The sequence below is a fragment of the Rhopalosiphum padi genome, chromosome 2, assembly GCF_020882245.1.
Source record: "Rhopalosiphum padi isolate XX-2018 chromosome 2, ASM2088224v1, whole genome shotgun sequence".
NCBI classification, from domain to species: domain Eukaryota; kingdom Metazoa; phylum Arthropoda; class Insecta; order Hemiptera; family Aphididae; genus Rhopalosiphum; species Rhopalosiphum padi.
The window spans coordinates 65,191,059-65,217,806 of record NC_083598.1 but is presented as its reverse complement, the minus strand read 5'-3'; the positions used below and the strand labels follow the sequence as shown (position 1 = coordinate 65,217,806).

At 34.9% G+C, this 26,748-nt stretch overlaps 1 protein-coding gene across 6 annotated transcripts in view; it reads left to right on the top strand.

Annotated features, from left to right (window-relative positions):
- LOC132921946 (protein turtle) overlaps nucleotides 1-25,513 on the top strand; it is a 113,348-nt gene extending 87,835 nt beyond the window's left edge. Inside the window, exons 1-15 of one of the 6 annotated variants that reach the window (XM_060985210.1) lie at nucleotides 1,991-2,675; nucleotides 4,189-4,331; nucleotides 9,381-9,508; nucleotides 12,357-12,585; nucleotides 12,708-13,271; nucleotides 13,332-13,522; nucleotides 13,612-13,830; nucleotides 13,899-14,170; nucleotides 14,234-14,406; nucleotides 15,182-15,259; nucleotides 15,588-15,668; nucleotides 15,844-16,029; nucleotides 16,552-16,779; nucleotides 16,945-17,026; nucleotides 19,898-25,513. In XM_060985210.1, the coding sequence (XP_060841193.1) occupies nucleotides 4,238-4,331; nucleotides 9,381-9,508; nucleotides 12,357-12,585; nucleotides 12,708-13,271; nucleotides 13,332-13,522; nucleotides 13,612-13,830; nucleotides 13,899-14,170; nucleotides 14,234-14,406; nucleotides 15,182-15,259; nucleotides 15,588-15,668; nucleotides 15,844-16,029; nucleotides 16,552-16,779; nucleotides 16,945-17,026; nucleotides 19,898-21,254 (3,882 nt within the window). In that variant the 5' untranslated portion in view covers nucleotides 1,991-2,675; nucleotides 4,189-4,237 and the 3' untranslated portion in view covers nucleotides 21,255-25,513. Of the gene's footprint in view, nucleotides 1-1,990; nucleotides 2,676-4,188; nucleotides 4,332-9,380; nucleotides 9,509-12,356; nucleotides 12,586-12,707; nucleotides 13,272-13,331; nucleotides 13,523-13,611; nucleotides 13,831-13,898; nucleotides 14,171-14,233; nucleotides 14,407-15,181; nucleotides 15,260-15,587; nucleotides 15,669-15,843; nucleotides 16,030-16,551; nucleotides 16,780-16,944; nucleotides 17,027-19,897 lie in introns of those variants that run through there. The other 5 variants (XM_060985211.1, XM_060985209.1, XM_060985212.1 and 2 more) reach the window with 5 other exon arrangements.
- The last annotated feature ends 1,235 nt before the right edge of the window (nucleotides 25,514-26,748 follow it).

Sequence of the window (26,748 nt, the reverse complement as noted above, 5' to 3'; positions counted from 1 at the left end):
TTCAATAGTATTAACAATTTTACTATAAAACGAATCCGAATCTATTTATGTTTAACATACATATAACTATGATAATATAGCCGTAATTTATTTGTGGCAATTATTAATTTAAAGTAAATTAAAAATAAAAATATTTATGTAAAATTGAAATTGACGATTTTTAAATTCTGATTAGAACCATAAATTATTATCAGAAGGTCTGCGAAGATAAAATAGAAAAAATATTATTTTCTGAATTGTATAATAAAAAAAATACAGTTATTTTTATACATACCTTGGTTCTTTTTTCGTACTATAGAAGTCTGTGTTTGAATTCTAATCGATCGATCAAAAACTGACCAAATCAATCTAAAAAAAAAAAAAAAAAATACATCATTATAAAGCTGATACTTTTCAAGCTAGGGTTGGTTGAAAGTAGCGTTACACCCAGTTAGCTGGTGCACAAAAAGCCAAATATATAAAATGTTATGTTTTATGAACACGACACTTTGTACAAACAGTTGTCAATGTGTCTTGTATATTTCCTTTTAAAAAGTGTGTCTAATAACAGACATCGGTACTATAACATTCTGTTTACCGATTAAAACCAATTATTTTTCTTGTCAAGATATAATAATTTGTATGAATTTAAATTTTCTTGTTGAGTATAGTGGTGAAACCCAAGTCAAAAACAATTTATCAATTTATATTCATGATCGGAGTGTGGACCTATAGAGTATATATTGTTTTATATGGCCTCTCGTCCAGGCTGATAAACCGTATATATTTTAAGCTTTCAACTGCGAGCAGCAAAACGCTTTGAAGCCTAACGCTCTATAAAAATAATTTTGAAACTATAAAATATTATAATATATAAGCATATTCGGTAAAATCAATGTTTCTGATGTTCCGAAATGTTTTCTTTCGTCTACTTCGTCAGATAGTGGTGGCTTACGTATTAACGTAACTTATGATCACAGTCTCACGTGGACTCGCGCGCACACAGATTCTGATTCTGACGTTGACGTCACGTTATACTATACAACTAAACTTAGGCTAAATAACGACAAGGGGTCTTAGGAAGAAGCTCTAGAGCTCTCTTGAAGTTTAAGGAAATTTGATTTAGTACTATATACGCGTATATCTTAATTTTTAGGATACAAATCTTAAAAAATAAACCTTTTATAGTAATTTCATTAAATTATTGGGCGATTTGTTACTATGCAAACGCAGCTTGCCGACGCGAAACACTATATTTTCAAAATATCTATCCATTAGACAGGTATGGGTATAGTATTTAAATATAACACACATTTCACATGTTTTAAGTTTTTCAAAATACTTAAAAAAACACTTTCTTAAATCTCCATTTTTATTCAACTTGTTTTTGTTCTGCAGTGCGTCTGCAGTGTTTATAGTGTGACATAGATATTTTTTCTAAGCGTCTGTAAAAATAGATTTGTTCATTTGTTGAAAAGTAATGTGATGTGTATCTCGAGACAGTCCACAACAGTAAATTTTGTTTTTTATTATTGCCGATATGGTATTGTAAAAACCTAACACTGTATTCAAGTGGACGAAAGTACTTCGCCCATCCTCGCCCATACGTAATTACTGTTATTTTACTCAAAACGCCACCCTAAAAAAATAATCTTTATACGAGTTCCACAACGGCCTCTAACACTGCCACTATATACCACTACTACCGCACTATACTAATACTATAACTACTACTACTTCTACTACTACCACTCCACCACTACCACCACCACCAACACCACTACTAGTATGACTATTACTATTATAGTATACTACATAGGTACTATTACTACTTATTACTACACGACGACGACGACGACGACGACGACCCGGCGAGTTTCGGCGACGGCGTCGTTAGAACTCGGGTGGTATGGTATGTGCGCGAGCTCGCGGGTGATCGGGGCGGCGGTGGCAGCGGCGGCGGCGGCGGCGTATGGGTTGTTTCTCGGACCCAGCCGGTTGGAATGGCCGGGAAAGCGCAAGCGTCGATCCACGCCCTTGCTCCGGTCCAGCAGCCGGCAAATCCCCGCCGACGACGCTGCAGTCGCGCGCGCGTCGTCAGTGCTGCGCACTCTTTTGTAGCGTACACACGCCGCGTACACGACGCACGCCGCCGCCGGCGCGAAACGCCTTTTCAGCCGCGAGCGTTTTCGCACACGCCGCGTTTGTGCCGCCCCGCGATTTCAGCTCAGTCGATACCCACACGGATGCGGCAGGCAGCTGTCTCCGGTACCGCGTGTTCCTAAGGCGCGCAACGCCTATACATCGTACGACGATAACGTCATTATCGTACATATACCGTGTGCACGATGTGCTGATTTTTAAGTAACTCGTCGTCCGAGTCGTATAGTCGTATTATCGTCGACGTTCACGCCGACAACGGTAACCGCGAGAGAAAAAAAATTGAAAACAAATCGGAAATATCGTAACGCCCGCCGAAACCAACCGCTCGAAAACAACGCCACAGCAGCAGCGGTCGCCCGCACACGGCCCCGAAAATCACCGCCGCCCATGGCGTACCGGACCGGGCGACGGCCCGCGACGTTTCGCCGGCGACGACGATGACCACCACGATGACGCCGCACCCGGTCGTCCCCATATGTTACAACGGTGGCCGTCCCGGAACGGACTTCCGCTCGTCGTCCCGTCGTCGTCACGTGAGTACCTGCTCTCGGCACTCGGCAGCCGCGGAAGCGATAACGCGCCGGCGATATCGGTCCGGCTACCGAAATGCATACGTACAATATACTTACTGATTGACGGTGGCGGTTCATAGATGACTGACCCGCGCACGGGGGGGAAAAAGGCCAATTTTATTGTCCCCACCTCTTAAATATTTTATCACCAATTTATAAATGTATATATATATATATTGTGTACTTATTGTTTATATTTAAAGTTTAGATAGGTACATTTTCCTTATCTTAGTTTAATAAAATATTATATACATAACATGCTATAAATAACGTTCGTCGAAAGCTGCATTAGTAGAGTATACCGTTAATAATATATTATATTATTGTAAACATGTCCGTAATCTGTGTAATACGACTGTATAGTGTATTATAAACTATATTAATTCACTTTTTTTTAAAGCGCCTCCCCCCACCGCTTCCCAATCAAGGTATTTGCACACATGTGACACTTCACTGCAGCGAGCGGACCGCAACCACGAGCCTTTTCTTAATCGAAATCGAGCGAGTCCGTCTCGTCGCCGACCCGACCCCACGGCCGCCGCACACCGTCATCTCGTAGTCCGTCTAAGTCCGCGTTCATAAATACAGTTACCGATTTGTGCACAGTCTCGCGCGCGCGCGCGTATAAAAACTACGGTTTTGTGTCGCGTGCGTGTTACGACGTTACGGCGAGCCTCGTGCGCAACACATATAATAATATGTCATAACGATTTACGCGATACGATCCATTTTTTTTGTTGTCCCAATATGTTTATCGACAACACACGATGACATGATACCACCATCACAGTACAAAACGGGTAGGCGAAATTAAACTACACGCAACCCGTCTCGGTGCATAGCATAATAATAATAATAATAATAATAATATTGCGCTATAATTATACGATAGTAGATAGATACATACAACTCATTTCCGTTGGGGCGAATATTTAAAGCAGTAAAATCGCAAGGACGGCTGTGTGTTTTATTGACGTCGGTACGAGACACTACTCTTATGCGTACCACTATACCGAAGACGACGTCTTATATTCCCCGTACGTACTCGTATGATTAGATTGAACGTGCACGAAAAAGTTTATATGACATTATTATAACTGCTGCAGTTGCTGCGCATCTCGTTCCGTTATCGTTAAAGCACACGGGACTACGTTTTCGGTCTCCAACTCTCCCCGTTTTGGTGTTCATAGGTGTGCAGGTAATAAATGGTTCAAAATCCATCGAAACAGTGTTATACGCACCTTCCTGCCGGCAAATATCATTTTGTTGAGTTATACCCCACGATAATTATATCACTCGATGTACATATACTGCAATAACCCGTGAAAATGCTGATGACCAAAATCATATAATCATTTGATATATTATTGTATACTTACCGATAATTAATAATATTGCTACGTCGATTGTGACAATATATTATGTATACATTATTATATTGTATTTGACCGTTATTTTTCTTTTCGTTTTGCAGATGACTATGGCGTCGTCAGAGGTCTAACAAGGAGTATGGGAAGAGAGGCATGGGCCTACGGCTGGACCAGAGACTATTTAGCAAAGTCACGGTAGTCTTCGCAGCTCTCGTTCTCTCGCTGTTCAACAGGGTCCTAGTCTCAAGTGAGTGGCCATATTGCATTAGGGGAATTCGATTTTTGTCGTTGAAAGTTTAAACACAACAACATACATAATACAATATATTATATGTTATTAAACGACTTTGTATACACCGAGCGTCTTACATAAATACATCTCCTGCAACAGTTCTCGTTCTTTATGCGGAGCTCACGATGAATTAATAATGATTCGGCGGTGTGCTCTATTACTATATAAATGATATCAAAGAAACTACGGCGAATAGTGTATATACGTATTTACAGTATACACCGTCGTCAATTTCGGATACATAATCATATTAGAAACAATAATACATAATAGATGCTGCAGTTTCGGTTTACAGCGTTCGGTGTGCAGTAGATAATTTAGTAATACACCGCGCGCGTCAGACTTTCGCTCGTTAAAACCTATTTTGATTAAATCAATGCAACTCCGTATAAATGTTCGATTATATTGGACGTTTAACGGATAATGACTATATGATTCATTACGTTTTGTTTGAATGCCTTTCGCCGTGCACGTTTGTCGCCGAAAATAGTAATTATTACAATATTTACCAACAGACCACCGTTAAGTTCAATTTATAAAAAAATAAAACGTCACGGTTGCTTATACGCAATATTATATTACTATTTATAATACTCTCATCGTATATAATATTATGTTCATATTTCAACTTACAGTACCTAATATAAATAAGTCTTAAACAATACATTAAACTTCTTACACTATAATGTGTGCATGGAAAATATAACGTAGTTAGACCTTTATATGGCACGTGTTTCGTGCACATTATTTATGTTTTCACTGGTGTTACCCATATATTCCTCTCGTTAATAAACTGCAAAAGAAAAATTCGATCGTACCTATATGACTATATATTCTAAAACTGAATTAAACCTAATTCGTGCTAACTCTTTCTAATCATTTCTGATAAAACCTGCAGGTAGGTGCTTTGTGCTTATTGATTTTAAATATCAGTTTATAACGAAATTATTTATTTACAAATGTAAATTTATAAATAATCCATCAAACATATTTCAATTAAGGGCGCTATACAGTAGTTACATCAAGTTGTCTATCTAAAGCCGTTTTAGTAGAACGCCAGATAATTTTAAATTTTTTTTAACTTTAAAATAGAGATTCAATGATCGATGATTTTTAAGAAGCTTTTTTTTATCTAACTTACGTGTACGTTTTTTTTTTATTTACAGTAACGATAATGTGGTTATTTAAATTAATTTAAATATTTACTATAATATATGAAATGAAAAATACATAAAAAAAATTATCTGAATAAACGTAGATATATTTCGCTAGTCTGTTATATTTACATTCATATTCAAACAACTGTAACAAAAGTTAAGTGTCTTAAAACATATAATAAGTTCACATAGACTTAGGTAATAAAAATTAAAATAGTAGCTTAGTAATTTTTGATTCAAAAAACTCGTACTAGAGAATCAATTCAATAAACATAATTTTCGTTAGAAAACCTTAATAAATAAATGTCTGTCAAAATAAATAAAAAAATAAATAGAAAACCCTCGTGACATAAGAAATATACTAGTGAAAACCACCGTTGTCCATGTCGAAATTAAAAACACGTCACGATCAACAGACTGTGTGTTGAGACGTGACGGTTGATTATTATTTGGTCGTGAACCAAAGGTCCCGAGGAAATGTAATTTTTTTCGGCCCCTCAAAACATAATTCGTATCCTATATAATATATGATTGGTATTGTACCTAGCTGTATTAAATATGTCTTAAATTTAATTTCCAATTATATTTACTATGGATATTGAGGAAGCCAAAAATAATTGGAATACACTTAAAAATCATTTAAATTGTGAATTTCGATTTGTATATGTTTGTAGTGTAATAACTGCAGTAAGTATTATTTTGACATTTTTTTTCTTCACTTCAATTTTTAAACATAATTATGGTTGTAAAATAATTTACTTTAAATTCTGAACGAAACGATATAGTTATTGGATGTAAAATTGAGTATTTTTCCTCTATTCATTTTGTGTATATTAATTTTAAGTAAAATATCAGAACCGTTTTGAGTTCAATTATTTCCATTTTTTTTAAATCAAAAGTCATAGAATCATAATACAAATTTTGGTTAGTGGTTGGTCGGTACAAGCAGTAAGTATCTACAGTATCATGTCCATAATTATTATTTTTAATTAAAAGCAGTTAAGACAATGTTATTAGTTTATTACTATTGTATAAATCAATAATCTAATTAAGTATATTTGGATATTAAATAAATATTCTTTCTTATATAAATGAAATTGATGGTCAATAAAATTAATTAATGACTTGCTTTAATATACGATCATAAAAATCGAAAACAAAATATTATTAAAGATGTATTTTATAAATAAAAAATAAAACATTTGTTATTCATAGGTTTAGTACCTATATAATATTTTAATGTGAAAACTATTATTACTTATGATTTTGCTCATGTAAAAAGAAAAAATTCTTTTAATTAGTCCCATTGTGATCATCTATTTGTTTACAATTTGACGTTAAGCAATATCATGTTAAAACGTTACCTAAATGCTTCAACAATATTTTGTACACAAGATATGACATTATTATTGCATACAAAAATGTTGGTCATTATAAGTATATGTTTTAATAATAGTATTCACAATATTTTACATCCCTTCTTGGACACTTTGGATCCAAGGATCCTCATTTTCTATTATTTTATCGTCCACGGGTTGAAGGGGAAGATGAGTAGTTTTTTTCATAAAACCTTTCCGTGAACAATGAAAACTCCTTTTAACAAAAGCTGTTTCCCTTCAATGATATCATTCTCATGAGATTTTTTTTTTTTGTTTTAAACCCGTTTTATTTTTCACGCCTGAAACCATTAGTAAATCTATATTCCTTTCCCGGAGGCTGGGTCAAAGGTTCGTTTTTTTAGATCATTTAGTCTTATCAAATTACTTAAAACATTGCCAATTAGTGTATAATATATGTAATAAATTGGGTAGGTTTACGTAAAATAATAGTTTTGAAATCAGTTTTGATTTAAACTTTTATCGAAAGTTGTTAACTAGAATTATAAAAAAATATTATTTTTATTTTTCAATTTAAGTATATTAAGTATTAAATTATATTAATTTTTGAACTAACATTTTTCTCGTGAACCACAATTTCAATAAATTAATCGAAACATCGACAATTCCAAATTGTAATACAATAAATATATACATCCACTTTGAGTACGGTTTTCATTTACGTAATACTAAGTATTAAATTACAAAAACGAATTTTAATTATACTAAATTAATTAAAATAAAATGTTCAAAGTTCAAATAATTACGTTTCAAGCGATCAAATTAAATGGAAAATAAACTTTTATTACCCACCTAACAATAGATAATAATATTTAATATTTCTTACCTTGGACTTTTAATTTTATAACAAAACAATCGTTTAAAAACGATTTTAAAATTTTATGTTTGTTTATTAAAAAAAATTATATGATTTTCAAAATATTATATTCATATATATATTACATTAAAATGTATAGTATTTCAAATTAAACTAAATAGTTAAGTTGTAATTAAAAACTCAAGAAATATACAATTTAAGACATATAAATACATATTTAAATTATTTTAAATGTGCCACTAACGAACAGATAATTACATTTTCTTTCATGTACCTATATTTTTCAATATCATAAAATATTGTTTGGGATACAACTTTAAATTTAGAAACAAAACTAAATTAGAGTTATTAATCTGTAATACTAATTAGATATTATACTATTAAACTATATAGATTTGCCGTATGTTTAGTAATGTATTGTTAAATACGCTACTACAAAATCAAGCAGATTACCGATTTGACTTTGTATTAAAAGTAAAAATCTAAAAACAGACGTTTTAAATGTATATTATTGATTTTAACTTTTTATATTTTATAGCAGTCATATTTTGTAGTCGAAACACAAACTTTGATTTTCGACGGTAGTTTCTTCAGTCAGTATTGATCCAACATTTGGCTTTCCCGTGGGCCGGGTGAATATTATAAGGCATAGTACACAACTGTGATTTCTAAATTCTATTATATACATTATACAATAATTACAACAATAATAACACTTCAATAAAATTAATTTAACTTTTCATAATTTGTATAAATATTACGAAGACAGCATACAAATTTAATAATTATTTGTTCATATTATCGAAACTATACCTGAATCTGTTTTATATTATTCAATCATAAATTATTATACTTATATTTATATCAAAAACTCAATGGAATATAGTTGGAGTTATTGATACAACATTCTAATTCTTCGACAGACACGCGTTTTACCGTTTGTGTATCAAGACACCAATCTAAGTTCACGGGCAGTGGCACAGCGTCACAAATCATAAACGATTTTAATTTCCTCTAAGAACGAGGATAAAAATATTAAACTATAAATAATTCAAAATTATCATCGGATCACCTCTAGAAAACATTTTATACGTTTAATAATCTGAAAAGAATTGCAAAAATGAATAATCACAATTCACCCGTCTCTACACAATATAATAGTCCTGAGCGCTATTATAGTTTTCGTTTATATTTTTTATTCGGAGAAGCTCATCTTTAATCTCTTGGGTCATGAAAAGCTTAAAAGGTTTTTTTTTACTCTGATGAACGCCGATAATTTGTTTCGCCTTTTGTGAAGAGCTTTTCTTTTAATTTTTTTCGAATAATATTTAGATCGTAAAATGTTACTTCATCTTTCTGTTTGTATTGCAGATATATATTTATTCGTTTTTTTAAATATTTACAGTATTTTGTAAATTACGACCACAGAAAAATGGTATAGACAATTTTTAGTGCGCGACTATATACATATTACATCTCAAAGATAATAGGTTGTCAATATTTTATAAAGGGAAACAATATAAATATTATGATATGGTTAACTTTTTAACAAAACTAAATACCTACAACAATCTATAAAGGCAAAAATAATTTTATATTACTTAACCGTGTGTTTTTTATTTACCACTTATAGCTACCGGGTCGACGTTCAACGATGCTGTACACATCACGGCCATCGTGGGCGAATCAGTCGTGTTCAACTGCCAAGTGGAGTTCCCAGCCGAACACCCCGTGCCTTACGTTTTACAGTGGGAGAAAAAAGTAAGTAAAAACATTATATTCTAATAATTATTTGGTAAACGATGGCCGTACAAGTCATAAATTATTAGGCGGTAGGTACGCCATTTATTTTGTATAAAATATTTTATAATAGGTACATTTTGTTAAACAGCATTATAAATCTGAAAATCTCCAATCGCATAGTACACGATAGGCAAATCGTAGTATTACACAATAATATATTTTTTTTTTTTTTTTTTTTTTTTTTTTTTTTTTTTTTTATTGGAAAAAAAAAAGAGGCTTCAACAACTGAGGTTATTAGCCTTGTAGGTGTTACATAGTGAGTGTTACATTAATTTTGAATTATAAAATACAAGTTATAGCATATAAATATTTTTGAGACATATAAAATTTTCATAATGTACATGTTGAAAATAATGATTTATAAGTTATTTATAATATTAATTTTTGTGAGGAAATTTAATGTTTTTGTGCTGTAGTCTTCATTTAGTGCTTCTTCTAGGTTGCCTGGTATCGATAGTGAGTTTCGTATGTTTTGGAATGATGGGCAGTCTTGGATGATATGCTGTATGGATAGGTTTTCATGACATTCTTCGCAAATAGGTGGTGGGTCTTTACTTATTAGAAAAGCATGTGTCAGAAAAGAATGTCCAATTCTTAGTCTGGTTAGAGCAACTTCGTGTCGTCTGCTTAGGTTTTGCGGGATGTGCCACTTTTTTGTGCATTTTTTAATCTTTTTAAGTTTATTGGAAGGTGGAACGGAATCCCAGTGGCTTTGCCATACCATGTTTGTTTTTTGTCTAATTGATAGTATTATGTCATTGACTGGGATGTCAGTGATTGTTGGGAGGGCGATTGTTTTGGTTGCTTTATCTGCTGACATGTCGGCCATTTCATTACCGGCAATACCCATATGTGATGGAACCCACATAAATTCAATTTTTTTTGTTGTAAGGAATAATTCATTTTGGATGTTTTGGGTTATTTCATTGGACGAAAATGGGTTTTGAAGAGCCTGGAGAGCACTTAGAGAGTCGCTAATTATGAGTATGCAGTTATTTGAGATTGTCAGCTTTGTTAGTTTGATTGCCTCTAATATGGCGTAATTTTCTGCAGAGAAATTGCTGCTTTCTGGAGGGAGTTTATGTAAGATTTTGGTTTCATCCATGATGATTGCAAAGCCTGTTCCATGGGTGGATTTGGAACCATCGGTGTAAATTTGTAAGAAGTTAGGATATTTGTTTTGGATAATTTCTTTAAAATGGGACGTGATAATTAATGGGTTTGTTTCGTGTTTATTGTACATTGTTAACTCAGTGTTGAGTTGAATTTTCCAATTCCAAGGTGGACATTTTGGGAATGTTATTTTATTTTTGACAGATGTGTGGATTTTGAATTTGTTGCATAAGAGGGAGAAGGTGTCCTGTATGGATGGAATTTGTTTTCTGATCATGTTGGTTGGATTTGTATTTTGGTTGTTAAACGTGTGGTTGTATCCTATATGATTAGGGGTGCTTCTCCTTTTGATGCCATAGTTAAGTATATCTTTTTCTCTAAGGAGTTTAAGGGGCAATTCTCCGGCGTAACATAGAATGCTGTCGATGGGGCTTGTTCTGAATGCACCTATTGATATACGAATTCCCTCATTGTGGATTGGATCTAATATCTTGAGTAGATTTTCACTGGCTGTGTTATAAATGATTGACCCATAATTTATTTGTGATAGTATTAGTGATTTATATATGTTTAGAAGGCATTTGGTGTCAGCCCCCCAAGTGTGGTGGGAAAGTGTTTTCATTATGTTCATCTTGGTTTTACAAGAGCTTTTGAGTTTTTTGAGATGGTGAGTCCATTTTAGTTTATGATCGAAGATAATACCTAATATGCGTAGTGATTTACAAAAGGGTATTTCGGAGTCTTTGAGGAATAATTTGTGATTCCCTATCGTACGAGTGTGAAAAGATATACATTGGCTTTTCCCTGGGGAGAATTTGAAGCCAGTCTTATTTGACCAGCTTTGGAGGGTGTTGAGTGCTTGTTGCAGTATTTCCACTGTGATTTTAATGTCTTGTCCGCTGCAATAAATATGGCAGTCATCGGCAAATAATAGATGTTTTGTAGGTTTAGGTATTTCTTTAAATATATTATTGATGGCTAGCAGAAACATTGTTACACTGATTACTGAGCCTTGGGGGAGGCCATTTTCAGTTAGGTAGCTGTTTGATAGTTTATTGTGGGCTTTGACTTGTATTGTACGATTATTTAGAAAATTTTGGAGGAACTGGAACATTTTACCATTTATTCCACATTCTTGAATGATTTTAAGGACTCTATTTCGCCATACCATATCATAAGCTTTTTCCAGATCTAAGGCTATTAGTATTAGGTGTTGATTCTGGTTTTTGGCGTTAGTTATGTCCGTATGTAAAGAAGAAAGAGTGTCAAGGGTTGAATGGTTACGGCGAAATCCACATTGTTCGTTTGTTATTATGTTAGATGTCTCCAAGTACCAAACGAAGCGTTTGTTTACCATTTTTTCCATTGTTTTGCTTAGCGTATTGATGAGGTTTGGTGTGAAATTTTTGGGCATATTGCCCGTTTGGTTTCTATTCATTGCGTGAATATGCGACGGTTGGGCGTTATATTAATTAAAACATATTACCTTTCCAATCGGCGACGTAAATGTTGTGCTATCGAAAGCTATAAAACGTAAATTGCGATAAACACACGTGTTGCACTGTCGGGTGTCGAACACGAACTGTGTAATATATTTTTATTACGGCTTACCGCAGCGTTCGTTTGAATATTAGACGATTTCATGCACAATTACATGAACTTGCGATAAAAATTTAATGGACGTGTCTTTTAGGGTCTTGACATACCAATATTCATTTGGTATGACAACTATCCCACTCACAGCGGTTCGGGATACGAAGGCCGAGTGGCTAGAGTCTCCCAGGACTCTCCATACGGTCTCGCTTCGCTCAACTTGACCAATATACAAGAGTCGGACCAAGGTTGGTACGCCTGCAAAGTGGTGTTCCTCAACCGGTCGCCAACCAATAAAAACGGCACGTGGTTTCATCTAGACGTCCATGGTCAGTAACACTGCGGTTTATCGTCATTTTGATTGACAACCGATGTTTCATATATTATATTTTAAATATTATATTAATGTAATAAAATGATAGATAATCGTTTGTGTTCTTCCACTATTTAGCTCCTCCGAAATTTGTCACCACCCCCGGCGAAGTTCAATACATAAATGTCGGAGATTCTATTATTCTAAACTGTCAGGCCGTGGGGACACCTACGCCCGAAATCGTATGGTTCAAAGACGCCACAGACGTACAGCCGACGACCACCGTGGGCATATTCAATGATGGCACTGAACTGAGGATATCTAACATCCGAACTGAGGACATCGGGGATTATACGTGCATCGCCAGAAATGGCGAAGGACAAATTAGCCATACGGCTAGGGTTTTGATTGCGGGTGGGGCCGTAATTATGTCACCTCCGACCAACCAGACGAAATTAGAAGGCGAAAAAGTCGAATTCACTTGTGGCGCCAAAGCCATGCCTGGTAATGTTACTGTCCGGTGGTCCCGCGACGGAGCTATCGTGAAGTCGATCTCATCGCTGGAAACCAGAGTGACCATCAAAAAAGACGGTTCCATGGTTATAAATCCCGTCAGCGCTGATGACTCTGGTCAATATCTGTGCGAAGTCAGCAACGGCATTGGTGACCCCCAATCCGCATCTGCCTATTTGAATGTCGAATGTACGTATAAATTCAATCGTAAGGCGATAAAATATCGACTATTAATATGTTTGTATTTAGATCCAGCCAAAGTTACATTCACGCCGACCGTACAGTATCTACCGTTCAGATTAGCTGGCGTTGTTCAATGTTACATTAAAGCCAACCCGCCTTTACAATACGTCACATGGACCAAAGACAAACGTTTGCTCGAGCCTTATCAGCAAAAAGACATCGTTATCATGAACAATGGTTCGCTGTTATTTACCAGGGTAAATAATTTAAAAAACAAAAATTTGTTTCGAGATGTCCTAGTACGCATTTCATTTGTTTTTTTTTTTTTTTATTTCAAATCGCTTAGGTCAATCAAAACCACCAGGGCAGATACACGTGTACACCCTACAACGCACAGGGTACTCAAGGATCATCCGGACAAATGGAAGTGTTGGTCAGGAAACCGCCAACATTCACCGTTGAACCGGAGAACATGTACCAGCGCAAAATCAGCGAATCGGTGGAAATGCATTGTGACGCACAAGAAGCTGAAGGAACCCAAAAACCCAAAATTCAGTGGCAAAGAGTAAGTTATTCGATAAAAATACCCAAACAATTAAACTGAACAATGTTATTGTATGATTGATACAACAGAGAGATGGCGCTCCGTTGCCAAAAGGTCGTCACAGCATACACGGTGGTAATATCACAATAGAAAACCTCAGAAAAACCGATTTCGGATATTATCACTGTGTCGCGAGTAACGAAGTTGCCACAATAGTTACAACCACTCATTTGGTCGTCGAAGGCACTCAGCCGCACGCCCCTTACAACGTCTCGGCAAACGCTTCAGAGACGACTGTTACACTGCAGTGGCTTCCCGGTTATAGCGGCGGTCCCGATTACAAACAGGACTACACGATTTGGTAAACTTTGATACACAGCCGCCATCCGTTCACTATAACAGAGTGTAATGATTTTTCATTTAGGTACAAAGAACCAGGGATGGCGGACTGGTCTACAATACCGGTTACTCCGTCGGGGAGCACCCAAGTCACCATAAACAGACTAACTCCGGACACGACGTACGAGTTCCAAGTGGTGGGGAAGAACGCGTTGGGCGATGGAATGCTTAGCAAAGTTATTTCGATCAGGACACTGGGTGAGTAAATGCAATGTGACCCGGACGTAGTTACAATAATACAGTGTTTTTCTTTCATTTTGTTTTATTAAAAAAAAAAAAGTATACTTGTTTTTAAGAAAAAAAATAAAACGACTGACGGGGGTTGGATACACAGTGTCAGTTGTATAAACGGGCCGCACTGTACATTTAGTCGCTTTAGACGCTTATTGGAATATGGAAAAATCAATGTAATTTTATAATAAATATTTATTAATATAATAATTTATAATGAATGTGGCTGTTAAAGTCACATTTGATAAACTAAGTATTTTGAATGATTTAAACACAACTGTGGTAGATCAAGGTCTAGATATCTTCTACTGAAGTTATGCGTTGTATCCCCTTTTAGAGGATCAACGTGGCCTTGAACTTCCACAGAATTTATGATTTAAACTACTTGTGCACACAATTTGAAATAACTTACGTTTTATTGTAGATAACGTATATTGTATTATATAATAATTTATGTCGGATGCTTACAAAATAAATAAAAATTCAAAATTAAACGCCTGTGTAAATGACCACCAGGTCAAATGTGAAACTATTTTTAATATCAATATTAACTGTGTACCTCGTTGTATGATTTATAATAATTTTACTTACTTCGTTGCTCAACCGGTCGCCGCGTACGCGACAGTGTCGATGCTTTCCGTTTCTTGTTGTAAGCGTCCGCAAAATTTTGTTCTATAAATGCCCTTGTTGTATACCATAAGTTTGGTCTGTTGTGCTTATTCTATTCTCTGTTGGGTGGCAGCAGCCGTACCATTAACCGTGGCCAAAAAAACAAGTCCCGCGCCACCGGTCACCGAGTTACCTCCTCCCCCGAGCGACGGTAAGCACAAACAATATAATGTACATATTTTTTCATTTAGTGTAATATACAATAATATATATATATAAATCTAGATAATGCATGAAAACTTACTATTATGATATTTTCGTACTGTACATAGCACATTTATTTACCGCATGATAGCGTTGGTGTCACAACTATACGTTTCGTTAAGATTTAATAATATATTTTTTTTCTATCATTTTTAGAAAATCCTTTATCGACATTATTTCAGGAATAACTATGGCTTTACCCATACAATTATAATTTCATTTTATTTTGTTTTGCATGTATTTATTTTTATTTTATTTTATTCCACGTTTTGCAGACGTTGTCGACTATAGTGACCTCATTTTACCCACTGAATCCTCTGGTGCTACAATGTACCCACCAGTATTCAGACCAAAAGGTATAAAAATCATCAGCTTAATTATTATTTTTGTTTTTCACCTTGCTCGCCATCCGTATAACTTAGTTTTTATCATCAATCATTTGTTGGTAGAGCGAAGAGCACGTCATGCTTAATGCGAGTGCGCCAATTGCCAGTTATTAATATTGTCCTTATTTGATTTTACTTTGTATAGGACCAAAACCTGGACCACCAAGAAATGTATCAATCGCCGAAGTCAAAAATGGCTTCGTCATATCTTGGGAAGCTCCGTTAGAAAGAGCTAATCTAGTCCGTTACTACGTTATCAACTATAAGACAGATGGGATTTGGAGAACTTTGAACAAGGCACAAATCAGAGCAGAGGATACCCATTATCTGAGTACATAATATTTATATAAATAAAAAACACGTTCTGTATAAACATAAAACTACAACATTTGTACACAATACAATATGAACGGAAAATTTATCGTTTTTAAGCGCTGTCGTACAACGTAGTCGCTGATAAATTTAAAAGAAAAAATTATCAAAAATCTATGAATTAACAACATAATTGTTTCGTATTTTTTATTTTTTTGAGGGATTGTATGTAAGGAATAAGATGTATTCAAAATATAAATTTCCAACTGACACAAATATACCTAGTTGTTTTATTTTCTTTAACTTTCGACTATTTATTCGAAATCATATCAAAACCGTTCATATTAAGTATGCAATTATTAGTAATATTATTACTTATAATTTTATATGCCTGTACATTCATCTATTAGTATTTTATCAAAATTCGTTAAAACAAATAATAAAATATACCCAATATTTATCCGAGTCTTAAGCGAAACAAATTCCCCGAGGAAATTCACGGATATCAAAACGATTGATTTCGTTTCTTTCTGTTTTTTAGTAAAAAGTCTAGTGGGAGGTCGTACCTATTATTTCCGAGTGGTCGCGTACTCTTTGAAGAGTTTCGAAAACAGCGAAGAAATCAAATTCCCCGTACCCGCCAGGGTGAAACACAAGGCCATCACGGCAGGTGTCGTTGGCGGGCTGTTGTTCTTCGTCGTCGCCATAATATTGTCCGTGTGCGCGGTAAAGATTTGCAACAAGAGGAAACGGAGAAAACATGAAAAAGGTATGTGATGAAAAACAAATGCATTTACAATATACATCAATATATTTTTGAGCCAAACAATAATTAACGATATTCGCACGGGTCGCGCCTATCCGTTTCGAACTTTATCGACACATAATACTTTTTGTTATACTCACCCGGACGTGGCGTTTTGTGTGATTTCAGCTTACAACATGGTCGCGTGTAGAATTACGGACGCCAGAAATGGTGGCCAAATACCGGGGACTAGTCAAGTGCCTTTAAAAAAGTAAGTTCCGTCGCATATACCAGCTATATATTATCACTATATTATTATTATTATTATTGTGTGTACTAAATAACTGTTTAGAAGAAATGTTATTACATATATTCAGGGCGTGTTAATTGGAATATAATATAATGTTATGAGAAATTGCGATACGCATATAATATGATGTATAATATTATGATGCCTACATGGATACTATTTTTTGTCTATATATTATAGGCTCGCGGATACTCGTACTTACCGAGACTATAGACTCGAATTGTCCTAGCCAATAGCGAAATCCGTAAGCGAAGCATTTATAATATGTATAATTGTATAATATAACATTTATATATAATAAACATATATATATATACCAAATAAATATAGTACCTATATATGTCTACAGGCTATAATGCGCTTCACTCGCAACCGCTTTTTTCGTTTGCGATTTTCGACAAATCATAATATTATAATGATAATGATGATTATAACAATAATGCACCGACACGTGTCACCATAATATTATATTATACAATGCGGGACGTGTGTGACGTATACATAACGATAACTATTATAATATATTATTAATATTATAGACGGTCTAGAAAACTATGAATCAATTATCGTCTAAAATTCGATTCAGGAGGAAACTAATATAAAAATATATCGCGTAACATAAACTATCACCTTAACGCGTTTGAAAATAGTTTAAAATTAATAAAACATTTTCTTGGGTCATGGCATTTTTTCACTATAATAATATAATATATTGCATGCGTCTCGACATGAAACAAAAACGAATTTTATTCGTGCTAAAAACGGGAAGAGCTTGCGGATCATGATTACACGCGCAAATAATCGCGACACGAAACGAACGATTTTTATCCAAATCGCTTGTCGATAATTTAATATTATTATTATCATGTTTATAATATTAACACACCGGATACGTTTATTTATATATTTATATTTTGTTTATGTGCTTTCGTTCAGGATAACAGGTGAAGAGCTAGCAAGCTGTTGAGCCGCACAAATTCAAAATAATATTGGTACATCACAGTATGCGTGTGTTTGTTTGCTTGCACTTTATTAATCAATAGCATTTATTATTATTTGGTTTTCATAAGTTTTAGATTATTTGTACTTGTAGATTGTATTTAATGCACGTAGGTACCTAGCTGTCTTGTATTTTTAGAACATCTATAGGTGAAAATTTAACCAATGCATTTTCAATAATTTTTTTTATTTATTGTAAAGTAAACATTTATAAAACAAGTAAATAATAACATTAAGATTAAATTTTACAATAAATTATCTATCTCCTTTAAGCATATGCTATAATGCATCGTATTATTAAAATTAGTATAAATTTAAATATATTATTTTAGTAATCAAACACGTCCTATAATAAGTACCACGCGAAAAGTATTTTTAATTTTTATCCGAATAGGTATTGACAACCTGTACCCGAAAACATTTTATGCTCTAAACCGATATTCGTGTACAATTCGGATCATAATATAATGCTTACATTAATTATTAATTATTATTACACACGAATCTGTTGAAAAACAATATTTAAGTTATTTAACAACACTTTTAGAGTCAACTCTAGAATTTGCCATTGATTTGGTTACAGTTGTCTACCCATTAAATTAATTAAAATATTATATAATACTATATTATTATATACCGTACGAATATTCAAAACTCGGTTCATATTTGAATTTAACGTAGGGGCATTTGGATATTGCATTTTGGACGTGTTCAATCTAACCTAACCTTTTAAAGACGCAAAATACATTAACTTTAATATTAGATACCTAGCTATGTCTGTGAAATTATAATAACTGCGCACATATAAGTATATAACAGATGTTGTTCAAGTCTATCCAATAAATTTGCTGGTCTTTCGTTAGACATTGTCGGAAAATTTGTAAAAACCCATGAGTATTTATCTAAAAACGCTTTTAAGTTCACGGCAATAGCCCTAAATCAATAAATATCGTTAAGTGCCTAATAATGTATTTAGGATTGTTGGAACTTTTTTTGAAATTTTTCTAGTAAAATATAAGACTAACGTCCATCAAAATGATAAATACACATTGTAGGATATACCTACTTTTCAACTTTTGCACTATATTTTTGGAAACGTGGCTGTTGGCATGAACCTAATAGGGGTTTTGGATATACAATGGACGACGATGTACTTTTAAATCAAACAAATTACAATGTTTTTCCAACAACGTACAACTATAAAGTACCGACAAATTTGTTGGATATGTTTGAATGAGTGCAAAATTCACAAACATAGCTCGAATGTATTTTAATATATACATATTTATATTAAATCATATTAGGCAGTATATGAATTAGTATTAAATGTTCACCACTCACCGTAGGTTAAGTTAAAACAAGACGCACCTAGGAACCGCAACAGTCTATTTGGATTTGATTAATTTTTTTTCCTAATCGGTAATTAGATTGGAGTTTTATGATTTCACATAGATACAATCGATTTTGTTTTTGTTTTGTGTTTTCATCTTTAATGTGCATTTATACGTAGGTATTTGTTAAACATCTGAGACGGTTCTAATCGTTTCTAGTCCGTAACACCGTAAAATAAGCATGATATTTTTTTTGCATAATATTATTAATATTACCAACACTCGTTAGTTAAATTGTTAACTATATTATAATATAATTGTAAATCGCTGCAGACTTAGGAATGCATTTTGGAATGTATATATCACTATCATATTTACATTGGCTTCGTACTTCACGACTGTACATGTATTATTATTATTGTTGCAACGATATATCACATATTATAATATTTTACTTAAATGGCAGAGCATCACTATAAACTCGCGTTTGTTGTCCTTTTAGATCTAGATCAACCCGAATATCAAGTCTGAGCAGCGGATGCAACGTCGTTCTCAACATGGTGGCGCGGCCGTCCCGTTCGAGTTCGTTCTTGGACCGCGGCGGCCAAGACTGCGTGGACGGTCTGCCGGGCGGCCAACGCCCGCGCCGCCGACTCGGCCGGATCTCCCGGTCAGCCGACGGCCGGTTTGTGTTAACCGGCGACTCCAGGTCGTCCAGCCGGCGGGGCAGCGGATCGTCGTCCGGCAGCAGCGACGACGGCGGGTTCCTGTCCCATCCGAGTTTCTCCAACAGGACGTGGAGCCGTCAACCGTTGCTGACGGTTAGCGGCAGCAGCGGCGGCAGTGGCGGCGGCAGCGGTCCTAGGTGGACGGAGAACGCGGTCGTGGACGACCGCCGCCGGCCGATCGTGGTCGTGGCCACTGTGTGCGATCCGCGGACTCCGTACGGCTTCGACCGTCATCCGGCGGCACCCGCGGGTTCCGCCGTCGCCGCCGCCAGCCACGACCAGACGACGCTGCGGAGCGTGCACGAGCGGTACAGCCAACAACTGCCATCGCTGAGGGCGATACACGAGGAGAACCACCGGACTCTGATGCAGCGGCTGCAGCCGGCCAGTCCCAGGTACCACCCGAACCCGGGCAGGTACCGGTCCAAGCACATGCGGTACGCCCGGAGTGCGCCGGAACTGACGTCCGACGGCCCCGCCGCCGCCGTCAACCACACCGTCAGCGAGCGGTCGCCCGAGAGCCGTTCCAGTTCCAGCGGGTTCGGTTCCAAGAACACCACGTCCAGCATTCAACACCAACACCCCGGGACGGCCAGCGTGCTGGACGACTGGTGCGGCGGCGCAAGTCGGCCCGGGCCGCTGCCGCCTTACAAGCACCCGCCGCCACCGCCACCACCGCCGCCGCCGCCGGCACACCCGTCGTCGCTGTTCTACGCCGACGGACGTTGGCTGGACTTCGGCGCGCCGCACGTCCGGCTGCCGTCGTCGCCGCCGCTGCCGCCGTTGTTCGGTAGCGCCGACAGCTGCGGCAGTAGCACGGCGGCCAGCGACAAGCCGCCGCTGAGCGTGGACGACCAGTACGAGTTCGACCCGGTGTTCCCGCTGACGCCCACGCCCACGGAGCTGCTCCAGCAGACGGCGCTGTTCGGGCCGACGGTCGCATGCACGCCGTCCCCGTCCCGGTCCCGGACGCCCACGCAGCTCAAGAAGGCCAAGTACGACAGCGTCGAGGCGCGGCTCCGGGCCATGAAGGAGGAGTTCCACGCTTACAAGCGCCGCCAGGCCCAGATGGCCGGCGCGGTCAGGCATCAGCAGCACCACTCTGCCGGGTACATCGAGAGCGCGTGTTGACGACCGACGTAAATAACTACTCGCCACCCGCGCGGGAACGACGTTTGGGGCGCGCGCAAAAAAAAAAAAAGCTCAAAGACAAAAATCTTAATAAAAACATTTCGCGCGCGATCGCAGAACAATGATTTGAATAAAATATATTAATATATATGATGTGCATAGATTTAAACGTTACCGTAATTATTTGTTGTTAAAAAAATAAAAAATAAATCTTTTTAACTCAGTGCGACGTAGGTACCTACACGTGTCGACTGTTGTTGGTATAGGCTGACCTGCGATGCGCGTCACGTGGCTCTACAATATTATATACTATTTAATTATTGTGTATTAATAATATTGCGTTTCAAATATATTAATTATTATATAGTATTTCTAAAATTTAAAAATATATTATATATATTTAAAAAAGAAAAAACTCGACAAAGTATTGGCATGGTAGTGTATAGTTAGTGTCGGAGAGGCATAAATTATAATATGATTAAAATTTCATGTTGATTTATTATATTCGTTTTGTTTAGTTGTTTGTTTTTTTTTCAATTTTATTTTTTTTTTTTTTTTTAATATCCAGAACTGAGGATTACAAATTACATTCTCAACGTTTTCAGTTCATACAAAATTCACTTGCTCAAATTGTACGAGACTGTCCAGTCTGAGGATATATTTTAATTTAACGTTTTCGTTCTCGTTTGATATTTATGCCTCGTTTCGAAACTGTTAAGGAATAACATTATTAAAACTAAACCTTGTGATAATATTATGTCATTATATAAACTCAACGAGATCTGTTCAATGTACTTAAATAATTCCTTCGGCGTTATATTTGATGATTAGCATTGTGTTCGTAAATTTAGTTTCGGGCATCTCCGCCAGTTGTTCTCCGCATTGTGTTTTTAATTGTATTGCATCCCTAAGTTCCTATTAAATTAAAATAAATAACGTCCTAGGGCCTACCGAACGGGATCCTCGTTAAATTTTCTTTTTAACAATCAAAAACATATTCCACGCGATATGTATAAATTATATAAAATAAAATGTTTACTTTTAGACATATATAATATTATTATGACAAAACGTCTCAGCAATAAATATAATAATTTAGGTGATTAAATGAAAAACATTTTTTTTTTTTTTTAAATAAATAAATAAATAATAATAATAAATAATACTATCTAGTCTGAGAAATAATAATATTTTAGGTAGTTAAGACAATTTTTATTGTTTTGTTATTGAAAACGAACAGTGTCAATTACCCCGTTTTTACATATTATTATATATTATATAAACATTTACGAAACGAAGTCGTTTTCTATTGTGGTTTTCCTTCCCGCGAGTTGTAATATGTAATTCCCTCACACACATCTCCGTAACGCGCGCAAGTCACCCTCCGGCTGTGGCAGGCACGACGACGACCGTCTCGATCGAACCGTTTCATCTGGACATCACACACACGCATCACGTCCCACACGACGACCGACCAAACGAGTCGATCCTATAATGTACGTTCACGGACGTTTGATACGCGTACGCGGAGTGCACTTGTACTAAATCGGACGTACGAATTTTTTTCGATCCGTACAATATAATGATAAATAACGTAAGGCTAGGGTAGGACGAGAAAAAAAATTTAAAAATATCGAAATCGAATCTTTTCCGGTCGGGTATAATAATAATAATAATAATATGACTTGACTTCTGCTGCAGAAATCGCGGAAAAGGCTCAAGCGGCAATCCTATATAGAGTTTTCTACCTCGGCGCACGTAAGACGGATGTAAATAAGTATAGGGTACTACTCTAACCAGAGTCTTGTCTGAATGTATTCTAACCGAAAATCCGAGAGGCGCGATCGATATGAATATAGCATGTGTGTCGCGGCGTAGTCTATCGACACGGATTTCGTCAAAAAAAATTTATCAATCGCGATTGCACGACAAGAGACTAACTGATGGGACATAAACGTGCTACGTGCACAGATCGATGTAGCAAATTTCCTATTTTTCGAGCCGGACATTAAAAATATTATCATTATAATTCGTATCGCAGAATATTTCTGTATTGCGCGTCGTTTTAAATAATAATATTGATAATAATAACGATAATAACGTAGTAGCCGTAAAAGGTAGATGTGAACCGATACGAAACAGTCTGCTCTTGTCGACATATAAACACACGACGAAGCGATCCGGTGGAGCGCCGAAGTGGATGAATTCCGTGTCCAGACCATCATCCTCCCTTTCACCCGCGGCGCGATATTAACACTACATCGGTGTACGCCTAACCGGAATTAACAATCCGTTTCCATTTTACCGGGGCTCGTATAGCGGCCTCCTAATAACTACGGTATTATTATGTACCGCGAAGATATTATTTATCGGCGTCGTGTTCGTTACACAAAAACGTATAACGCGCGCGAATAACGTTAATTTTTCGATCGGGAACCCCTCGTTTGCTCTTCCTCACCACCGCCGCTCACTCAATACGCACACACACACACACACACAAATATTTTGCTGGTCGCGCCACCGAAATCCGTTTCGACACTTCGTATCGACTTGAAAACGTCCACCGCGTAGGCACACTATCTATGCCCACCATTTAAGAGTTTAACCTATGCTAATACATATTACCTATTTATGCGCACACACGGGAAAAAAAGAAACGCGAGATCGATATTGCACACGACATCCGTGCCCTATACGGACGTCCGCCGTTGACGCGTACCTCTTACCATCAGCCACCTCATCTATATAATATTATTATAACATTACGCGTTCACGATCGAGATATTATTATGCTATTTAACGTGTCGATATTATAATTATTATTATTGTCGTCGTCGAGTCGTCATCGGCGAACGCGCGTGCCCGACACTCGCGGAAACATCCATATAAATTATTATTATTATTATTATTATTCATAATGTGTTATATTATAAATGGTTTTTTTTTAATTTTTGTTTTTAATAATTTAATAAATTATTATTATACTCGTGAAAACAAACGCTTTATACGATTTTTTAGTCATAATAATAATATAATATACGCATACGCATATACCTACGTGGCTTATCGTAATATTATCGTCATCCAAGCGGATGGGCAGATGACATCGCAATACCTAAAATATCTATCATAGAATATACACCTGTAATACGAGAGACGATGTGGGCGTACTCGTTGCGTTCCTCTCCGCCGATATGATTGTTATACGGTTGACCATATATATAATAACACGTTAAAGTATATACGTATATATGTATGTATATGAATATTATATAATGTGTTTGTTCGTTTCTTTTTTTCGTCTTTTGTTTTCGAAGCGATCATCGCCTTGTACGATTTTATAATAACCATATTACGTTATTATTATTATTATTATCATCAATATTATTGTGTATTTACTTATAATATTCTCGTACGACTCGTTATATAAAAACATTCTATTGTTCAATTTGTTTAATAATATTATATATATATATATATGATATTATTACGATGTCATGTAAAACAAAAATGAAAACGAGATCAAACATCAAATTTTAGAATTTTTTTTTTTTTTAAGTCTTTTCGCGGCAGTTCTAGCAGTTATATTATTGTGTAAGATGGTAGATCTTTTATTTATTTATTATTTTTTTTTTTAATAATAAATTATAAAAAATATATTTATATAATAATCTTACATTGTTACGTTACTATATATTATATATAAATATATTTTATATTTATATATTTATATATATATATATACTATGTTATTATATAGAACTCTAGACACACTTCCTATAATAATATTATGTAATACTACCTACATACCTACCTACGAAGACGATAATAACTCGACGACATTAATTATATTATTTTATAATATTGTTTCGTTTACATATTTTCTTTCTATTGTATTGCGCGTTGGTTATATTGTTATTATTACTATTCGAAGACAGTACATTTTTTTTTGCGCCCATTTATCTCTGCCATAAAAACGATTATTTTTAGTTCGTAAGATCGACGATCTCATTTTATGTTGAAGCCATTTTGTTTTATTAATACATTTTGATTTTTTCGCCTTTTCAGGCAAGTTGAAACTTTAAACTACTTGATTACAGAAAATTATACTCCTATATGAAAAACAAAAAAAATATATTGTATTCTAAAAAAAGTTATATTTGTAGATTCTTAATTAATGATAATTATTTTTGTAAATATAGTAATTTATATTAGAATTAAGTATTATTTAAATGAATAAAAAAGAAAATTCAAAGAAATTATTTGATGGGTATTTTTTTATTTCTTAATTTTAAATTGTTTTAACTGCAATACTGCATGCATAGATCCTTTAACATTCTATTCCTATTTCTTTTAATCCTTTCATTACATAAATGCAGTTGGACAATATCGACTGATTAACTAAATTAATTACCAGACTTCTGTTAAATCCAGTATGACTTTTTCTTATGCCACAGCATGTTTCATAATAATGACTAATCCTCATCTGTGCAACTATTGTGCATGCATAGAGGGTACCTACTACTTGCAAAAAAATTGAACTTTAACTCTCCACAATATTATTACAAACATTTATAAATATTTTTAATTTAAGATTGTAATTACTAGTTTGAGGGGAATTATTATTTGGTTTTAATAGGAAGTTATACCCGCATGTGTCGTCTCTGTCTTACATACATAGAATATGGAACATTTTTGTTCAGCAGAATTCATTTTGTAATATTAAAGCTAACAATATTACAAAATGTGCTGAATGCAAATTTGCTATGATGTATGTTAGTAAGACAGAAACAGCACATGCGTGTATAACGTCATAATAAAATGACGTATACCTTATACCTATTTAATATTTTCAAGTAGTAAATGTTACCCTAGGTTGTGGAATATTATAAAATAAAAATATAGATAACCAATTGTTTTAATAATAATTGATGGATCAAAGTTATGACATGAGTTTTGTGCCAATATTTATTTAAAGTTTAAAAATATTGTTATATACAATTTGCAGTAATTTGTTTTCAAAGTTTTTCCCTATGGTTATGTTAATTTGCTTAAAATCATAATTTACATACAAATACAAAATTAATAAAATACCTATATTATACTTAAACCAACTAAGAATTATATTAATTCATATTAATATTACATTTTTCAAAAAAATAATATACTCATCATGAAAATTCAATTTTAAAATTTTTGTGTTAATCTTTATGTAAATAATTTTTTTTTTTCTTTATCCGTTATAGATATATTTTTGTTATATCCGAGCTCAAAACTAACAGATCTTCAATGTCTTATGATAATAATTTTATAATTGAAATGCATTTATCTATTGATTCCAATAAACTATGAAAATCTGAATATTCATTTTTATTATTTTGTGTATTTGTTTATACTGCAACAATATATAATTTATATGATTAGACATTTCTAAAATATCTTGTAATTTTTAAGCAATAAATATATAAAAGATTATCCTATTTCATTAATGAAA